An 8,859-nucleotide genomic window follows, 5' to 3' on the forward strand; every position below is an offset into this window, starting at 1 on the left:
ACACAGGTGAGGAAAACTGAGGCCCAGAGAAGTTAAATGACTCTGCCAAGGCCACACAGCTAATTGTGTGGAGAAACTGGAGCTGAACGCATTTTTGCCTGAGGAAGTCAGTATCCATTGGCAACACTCTCCCAGGTAAGCTGATTATCACAGTATGCAGCTTTTATGCTTAACTGGGAGAAGGCTGAACATAAAAGCTGAGAAGTCTGATCAGATCTCCTAGGAGCCCCAGGCAGGAGAACAAAATGCTCCCTATATAACAATCCTCAGTTCCCTTCCAAATCAGACACAGGGGAACTTGAACACCAGAAGTTTTCCAGCATAGAACACAGTGCCAGGCACATAACAGATGCTCAGTGAATATTTATGGAAGGAAGAGGGACAAGAGAGAACAGAAGAGGAAGGTTATGTTTATTTTAGCCTAAAAAATTACCTCTATTATTACCAAACAGACACTTGGGTTATAAAAGCATTTTGGATGCAACTACTTTAAGCAATGTTCCTTGCTAGTGAGACTTCCAAAACAACCAGTTTATAAAACTGTATTTCAGGGAACTCAGTAGGTAGTCTCCGTGTTTAGCTGGAAGTCCATTCAGTATCTGGGGATATATAACAGAAATTATTTGGATCATGGGAGAAATAACTGCTTCACACTGCCATCAGATATTTATCAAGAGCACACGTATAAAGACTTGTTGAAATGAATTGAGTCCTTCTAGGGACTGAACATTTGTCCTAGAATTTTTTCTAGGGTTTGCTAAGGCCAGATGAGTTACGGACGTTGAATTAAACTTCATTCCCAGAACTCAGTCTCTTCTTTCATTACTGAGGTCACTTTAAACCTTCAGTTTAAACCCATGTTGTGAAAACAGATTGGGCAATAATTTATCAAGGAGTGGAGCTTGTTTGCTGCACCATGATTTGGTAAAAAGCAAAATCATTGCTCCCGTGGCAAATATGTCCTCCTTACTTGGACAGTTGTCATTTCTACTACACAAGATTTTGCTTGTTGATTTAACAGCTTGTGCTTCCTATTAAGGAGCAAGATGTTTTCCAGCTGACTGCACAAGCCTCCAAGTCAGGTTTTCCCCATAAGTCGGGAGACAAAAAATACTAGTGAGCTATCATAGAAAAGACTAGCTGTTCTTATGAAATGATATCCTGAAATTCCACCAAAGTTAGCTGACAGTCAATTTCATAGTTCCAGTTTTGTAGTCATGTGGCTTTTCTTCCACGACTCTTAAGTTGAGAATTTACTGCAGTAGTTCTATTTCCTTTGCCTTCTTCTAGAATGATGTAATTCACCTGAGGATAGGAAGATGTCTTTCCCTTTTGCCCAGAGATTTAATTCTTCTTCTCCTTTCATATTTATACTATTTAGTGCAGTGATTCTCAAATGGGAGCAATTTTAATCTCCGCCCCCCGCCGCCCCGCCGGGAGCATTGACATTGTCAATGGAGACATTTCTGGTTGTCACAATGAGAGGTGAAGGATGCCACTGACATCCAGTAGGTAGAGACTGGGGATGGTGTTAAACACACCGTGATGTGCAGGATAGCCTGCAGAACACAGCATAACCCAGTTCATCCCAGTTCAGCCCAGTTCAAATGTCCATGGTGCCAAGGCTGAGAAACCCTGCGTTAGCACAATACCCCTGCATGCTCCTTATTAAGCACTGTGTAGAGCAGATGAATAACCCCTTCTTGGTTTTCCTCTCCCCTTTAGCTGCCACCTTGGTTTTCTCCACCTGGCTGTCACCTTGAATAGATGCTTATGTCTACAGTCTCCATCTATCTTCTCATCCATCCCTCCTGAGTCTCTAAAAGTTGGCTTTGTTCCCACCAGGTCACCAGGTGCCTCCCCTTTGTCCCCAGACCTTTCTTCATCTCCGATTTAGCTCCCTTTGGGATCCAACGTTCATGTTAGACGTCTCTGCCTAAGTCCCATAACAGCCCCATGTTCCATCTCTCCTGGTCTCTCAGCTGGTTTCCAGTGTGCCTTACTGGCTCCCCTTCCCCGACCCATGTCCTAGCCGAGGGCATATCCCTAGACCAAGCCTCTGCTATCCTATTCTCCCTTCTTCCCTTGGAGCCCTCACCCGTTGTAGTAGGCACATTCATGATCCTGGGCTTGTGTTCTCCAAAGGCACCGCAATCGTCTTTGTCCTTACACCAAAGCTTAATGAGTCCCTGTCTTCATTCCCCCCAGCCATTTCCTCTTGGTGATCCCACTGCCAACCTAAGTATAGTCATTCATAAACATGTATTGAGTTCTTCTTTGTCAGGGACGTCATTCTGCTGTGAAGACACAGATTAATAGAGCAAGGTCTCTACCCTGGTGGAGCTCACAAACCATTGAGGGATGCAGACTTCAGAAGACACAGGGCACTGGCTTTTGTGCTAACACCGATGTCCATTTGGCCCAGCAGCCATGCCTGGCAGGCCTGGGACCACATTTCAAGGAAACCTTAAAGGCTCAGTGGCTCACCAGGCAGGCTGGAACAGAAACCGTTCTCCACACCATTTTGATGCACAGAATCATTAAGGACTGGGAGAGCAGGAACCTTCAGAACATTTACTTGAATTAAATGAATTCTATGCCTAGACTAATAATGTAACAAAAAATGGAAACTTTTAAAAAGGTGAGATTTAAAATATAAATATAGTAAGTGCTACAAATTAATGTTAAATATAAATAGGTAACAGGAATAATCGAAATTAACAGGAAATCTGAATGGAAATTTTCACTTCCTAGCAGTGGGAAAATCTTCAGGACTTCTCCCCTTCAGCTCCATAATTCCCTCATGCCCGTGGGATGACACAGCCCTCAAGAATGAGTAAATGAAGAAATTGTGACCCCCCCCCATGTTACTTCGCTGGGGCTGCCCTAACAAAGTACTGCAGACGGGGTCTTAAACCACGCAAGTGTATTGCCTCACAGTTCTGGAGATGCAATCGGAAGATCAAGGCGTTAGCGGGGTGGGTCTCTCCTGAGGTCTCTCTTCTCCCCTGTTGGCCTCTTTCCTTCTTCTTGTGTCTTCACACGGCCTTCCCCGTGTAGGTGACTGGGTCCTGTCTCACAGCCCTCCCTTGGTGGGTGACTGGGTCCTAATTGCCTCTTCCTAAAAGAACACCAGTCATATTGGATTAGGGCCCACCCATATAAGCTTGTTTTACCTTAATCACATCTTTGAAGACCCTATCTCCAAATATGGTCATATCCTGAGAGACTGGGGTTAGGACATTAACATAGGAACTTGGAGGGACACAATTCAGCCAAAAATCCCCCCTTTCAAGGCATAAGAGGGCAAAAGGAGGGGGATGTTCCTAGAACGAGAGAGCTGCAGTGCAGAGAGAGTAGCTGCCACCAGAGAGAGCTGCGATGCAGACAGAGTAGCTGCCACCTGGGGCAGCAGCCCTGGTCCTCTGTGAAGAAGACTGACCCCAGTGAAAGCGTGCACTGAATAGGGAAGAGGAGGAATGAGACTCAAAGCCTCCTCTTCGCTCTCTTTTTCATGGAACCTCCCACTGGGCAATCCCCACTGGCAGCCCCAGGATAAGAAGCAGGTAGCCTCTAGAGGTCAGTCCCCCAGGGCCAGAGCCCAGCAGAGAAGGGCAAAGGTCGGCTGTGGAGGGGAAAAGGGAGAAGAAAGTGCCAGCCCCTCCTCAAAGCCAGCTTCCCTTGTGATTTCTGGATTAATACAATATAGGTTCCCCTTGGTCAGCCTTAGCCCACGTGACGCTTTTGGCCTGCGGGGGCCTGAGACATGGAAGTCAGCGTGTTCCAGTGCCTACTGTCTCCCCTTGGCCACACAGCACTTCCTTGAGATGGGATTTGATTCTTATAGAATATCTGCAGTGCCTTGCAGTATTAGAATTTGCCAGCATTCTTCTCAGCCTAAAGCTCAGGTTTGAGACGAAGGAGAACAGCTTCCAGTTTGGGATGCTCTAACTTCCATCCGCCTGTGTTTGTTCATTCTCAGGAGCCTGAGCGGCAGTACATGCACATTGGCACCATGGTGGAATTTGCTTTTGCTCTGGTAGCGAAGCTGGATGCCATCAACAAGCACTCCTTCAACGACTTCAAGCTGCGAGTGGGTACGTTCTGCAAAGAGGTCTCAGTTTCAGTTGTGGCAAAGGTGTGGAATAAGGAGTAAGTCCTAGGAGACATTGATGATCCTTTCAATGTTGGAGTAGAACAATTACAAATGCATCCCGTTGCAAGATTGGCTGACAGAGGGAAGGACACTTTTGAGCAAATTAGAAAAAAGCACCCCTTTGGTAGGACCTAGGCCGCCGGCACTGAGCCAAGATCCCATCCACAAGCATAACACGCACAGCCTTGAGCCATCCTGCTTTGCTGATTCACTATGAGACGTCCACTAAGAGGTGCTGCATTATTTTATGTACTGTTGTCAGTGAAAGTGGGACCTGCCACTAACTATAAGATACATCCAGATTTCAGAGATATAAAAATGTTTTCTTAAAAAAAGTGGATCTTAGAATTGTGGCAATACAGCCCCACCTTCCTGGGGCCACAAGCTGTAAGAACACCAAACGTCATAGGTTCTGAAACAGTGACAGCTTTTCAGATTGTGTTCAAATCCTAGGGAAAAAGTATCCAGCTTTCTTTGTGATGTTGCTAAGAAATAACTGTTAGGCCTGGCGCAGTTGCTCATGCTCGTAATCCTAGCACTTTCAGAGGCTGAGGTGGAAGATCACTTGAGTCCAGGAGCTGGAGACCAGCCGGGGCAGCATAATGAGACCCCCAAATCTACAAAAAATAACTTAGCTGAGCTTGGTGGTGCATGCCTGTAGTCCCAGCTACTTGGGAGGCTGAGGGGGGAGGATTGATTGAACTCAGGAGACTGAAGCTGCAGCAAGCCATAATGGTACCACTGCAACACAGCCTGGGTGACAGAGAGAGACCCAAAAAAAAAAAAAAAAAAAAAAAAAAGTAACCTTGACTTCATTGAAAACAAAGCTTCCCAATTTCTAAGTTTTAACAAGCTTTCAGTTGATTTTTTAGCATGTTTCATTACTTGCCTTTTACAAATTCTTATTTTTTAAGATGTGTGTTTTAAGCCATTAAGTCCACACACAGCTGTGTGGACACAGTTACTTGCAACCATTCAGATTTCTAAGAGCTTCCTTGACCATTTTACGGTTTTCTTGGCAACAAGTTTTGCTGCTTCTGAGAGTCGGTTTATGTAAAAGCAGTTCCGGCAACAAATTCTGTCTGAATGGTTTTTAACTTTCTCTTACTTACAAATTTCAGCTTCAAAAAGAAATCTGAATATGTAAAGCCATTTTCTTCCTTTGCGATGGGTATGTCCTGAATTTCGTTTAAACCCAAAATATGTTACATCTCTTTCACAAATGAGATTCTTTTCTCTCTTGCACTATTAGTTGTCAGCGTCTAATCTTACTTTTCTTTTTCTTTTACTTTTACTTTTTCTTTTTTTTTTTGAGACAGGATCTTGCTCTGTTGTCCAGACTGGAATGCAGTGGTACAGTCTCAGCTCACTGCAACTTCCACCTCCTGGTTTAAGTTATTCTCCTGCGTCAGCCTCCCAAGTAGCTGGGATAACAGGCGGGCACCAGCATGTTTGTATTTTTAGTAGAGACAGGGTTTCACCATGTTGGCCAGGCTGGTCTCACACTCCGGACCTCAAGTCATCTGCCTGCCTCAGCCTCCCAAAATGCCATATTTTTCTTTTTACTTTCTCACTTCTGTGCACAGTAAGCCTCTATCAGGGGCTCTACCTTGCTCTACAAAGGTAAGGTGGACCGGGCAGGCAGGACACACCCTGGGTAGCCTGCTGACCACATCAAACATGGGCGTGTCCTTTTGACCCCAGAGACTCTACACTGTTTTGACAGGTTGGAAAATGGGCTCCTCAGACTTTGCTACTATGCCTCTTTAAAAAAAAAAAAATCTATTACCTGGGTATATTAAAGTTCTCTAGAGGAACAGAAATAATAGGATAGATGTCTATTTGAAGGAAAGTTTATTAAGGAGTATCAACTCACACAGTCACAAGGCGAGGTCCCATATTAAGCCATCTGCAAGCTGAGGAGCAAAGAAGGCAGTCTGAGTCCCAAGACTGGAGAACTTGGAGTGCGATGTTCAAGGGCAGGAAGCAGCCAACATAGGAGAAAGATGCAGGCGGGGAGGCTGGGACAGTCTAATCTCTCCACATTCTTCTGCCTGCTTGTATTCTGGCCACGCTGGCAGCTGATTAAATTGAACCCACCCAGATGGAAGTGGGTCTACCTTTCCCAGACCACTGACTCAAATGTTAATCTCCTTTGGCAACACCCTCACAGACACACCCAGGATCAACAGTTTGCATCCTTCAATCCAATCAAGTTGACACTCAGTATTAACTATTGAAATGGGAGAATGACGTCTTCTGTTGTCAAACTTGTATGGGTAAAAATAATATAGCCCTGCACCGCAGCATGGGAACAGGATGGCTATTTGCCCATCACATGTGCTACGTCCAAAATGCCATTTTCCTGGTCTAGCCTTCAGCGACTTTTTTCAGATTCACATGAACTATGGAATGGGCCTCCTTCAAGTTAAATGCCTACTTTACCCTGATTGTCCAATAACTGATAAGGCCTATACCCTCAGCTCCATATGTCAGCCCTGTTAGATTTCTAAGGAAGCCTGAACTCAACATTTCCCTTGGCCTTTGAGTCTCCCTTTCCCCAGATCCTCAGTCTCTCCCAGTAGGGGGCTTCCCTGCTCGACCTCCATGCACCACGACATCCAGAGGCAGTTCAGGGATAGTCATGGGGAAGAATAATACTGCCAGCAAAAGTGTGGGGACAGTAATGAGGTGAATTCACTCCTAGCATCCTTTTCTGCATATCAAGCTGTAGAATCAATTGGAACCACAAATCGAGCCCACTCTGCACTAACTAGAGATGGCCCCGTTGCCAGCAATTATCAGTCCAGGCTCTTCCCCACCGCCAGAGCTGCTGACCAAGCAGGGATCAGCAGCAGCTGGAAGAAAAGTTGAGCTGACAGATGCAGGGCTGGAACCTCGGGGCCAGTGTCCAGCAGCTGACCCCTGGGTGCTTGGACCTGTGCCAGAGCTGGAATAGATTATTTGAGATGCCTAAACCAGAAGTGTGTTTTCCTGAGAACACCACAAAACCAAAGGAGAATTTATTTCTTACCTCTTTTGTACCTGCAAGGGTACTGTTTGGAATAGTATTGGGGCTGTTTCCTGACCTCACTTTCCATTGCAAAGGGGAAGCTTTGCCTAAGATCTTCAATGAGCTGTAGCAGACTAAGCAGTTCAGCAGTCGGAAATTAGATCTCCAGAAACACCCTCATCAATCTACAGTTCAAATTATGCAGGAAAGTGGGGGTCCTGGACCCATGAGAAAATGTACGGGGAAGAATCAATCAATGTCAGTATCCCTATTTCTATTTCTGTGGTCCGCCTTCCCCTGACTCCCAGAACATCTTTAGGTCTGCATATTTGGAGTTTGTGGGACAAGCAACCATCCTGCCTGTTAAATTGGAGTTAGAGAAGAGCCCAGGCTTCTCCTTGATTAGAGAAGTTGATTAATCTTTTGAAGCTTCAGCTCCTGACAGCAGAAGCCATATCCACCTTCTACACTGGGTCAGACCTCACCCTGACCCCAGATGTAGACATGGAGTCACCGTGGTTTTATAATTGCACTTATTAAAAGGGGGAGGACAGCATGATGTCTATCACCTCTGTAGTTAGCAGTGGCCCAGGGCGCCTGCTCACCTGGGGAAGGAACACCTAATGCCTAGATAGCCCAGGGATCCAGGAAACCACTCATGCCTTGGCAAGAACTGGGCCAGCTGGGCTGAAGAGAGCTGGCTTCAAGCATGGCTCCAGCAACCTGGTGGTTAAGTTTCCTTAGAGAATACCATATGTGAGCAGGCTTGTGTCACCGGGGATTGCCATTCCTCACTCTGATGAAAGCTGAGCAGTAAGCCCAGCTTCTAGCAGCAAAAACTGACAGACTGTCTAAGGCTGTCCAGGAGACTGCTGTGTGTCCCTTTCCTTCCTGCCTGGGAGCTCAGTTGCCCTCCCACTGACTGCCCTGGCATTTCCTCTGTGCTGGTGTGGCTGCAAGCACCATGCTGGTGTGGCTGCTGGAAGGCACCATGCTGGTGTGGCTGTGGGAAAGTACCATGCTGATGTGGCTGCAGGAAGGCACGTGCTGGTGTGGCTGCGGGAAGGCACGTGCTGGTGTGGCCGCGGGAAAGTACCATGCTGGTGTGGCTGCGGGAAAGTACCGTGCTGGTGTGGCTGCGGGAAAGTACCATGCTGGTGTGGCCACGGGAAAGCACGTGCTGGTGTGGCTGCGGGAAAGTACCATGCTGGTGTGGCCACGGGAAAGCACGTACTGGTGTGGCTGCGGGAAAGTACCATGCTGGTGTGGCCGCGGGAAAGTACTGTGCTGGTGTGTCTGCGGGAAGGCACGTGCTGGTGTGGCTGTGGGAAAGTAACGTGCTGGTGTGGCTGGGGGGGGGGTCCCTGTGATTGTTCTTTCAGTGCAGAATCAGGGTGAACACTAAAGTCCAACAGTGGCAGAATCACCAGTGGCATACCTCCATGCAGTGCAGCCATTTAAAATAAAAATATGTTTATTTCAAAATCAACATTTACTCTAAAACTCTTGGGAAATAGTAATCGTCTTTTGTGTAAAAGTATATAGCAGCACAGAAAAACCACTGTATTATGTTTAGTTTGGGGGTCTTTTTGTTGTGGTGGTGGTGGTTGTTGTTGAGACAGTGTCTCCCACTATTGCCCAGGCTGGAGTGAAGTGGTGCTATCTCAGCTCACTGCAGCCTCCACCTCCC

The 8,859-nt window shown here is 46.6% G+C and overlaps 1 protein-coding gene across 1 annotated transcript in view; it reads left to right on the forward strand.

Moving 5' to 3' along the window:
* Positions 1 to 8,859, forward strand: part of ADCY2 (adenylate cyclase 2) — a gene marked incomplete at its 5' end in the record, with an annotated part of 165,540 nt that overhangs the window by 149,342 nt on the left and 7,339 nt on the right. The window contains one exon of the mRNA XM_017496921.2: positions 3,983 to 4,097. Coding sequence (XP_017352410.2) covers positions 3,983 to 4,097 — 115 coding nt within the window. The remainder of the gene's footprint in view (positions 1 to 3,982; positions 4,098 to 8,859) is intronic.

The sequence above is a fragment of the Cebus imitator genome, unplaced genomic scaffold, assembly GCF_001604975.1.
Source record: "Cebus imitator isolate Cc_AM_T3 unplaced genomic scaffold, Cebus_imitator-1.0 Scaffold226, whole genome shotgun sequence".
NCBI classification, from domain to species: Eukaryota; Metazoa; Chordata; class Mammalia; order Primates; family Cebidae; genus Cebus; species Cebus imitator.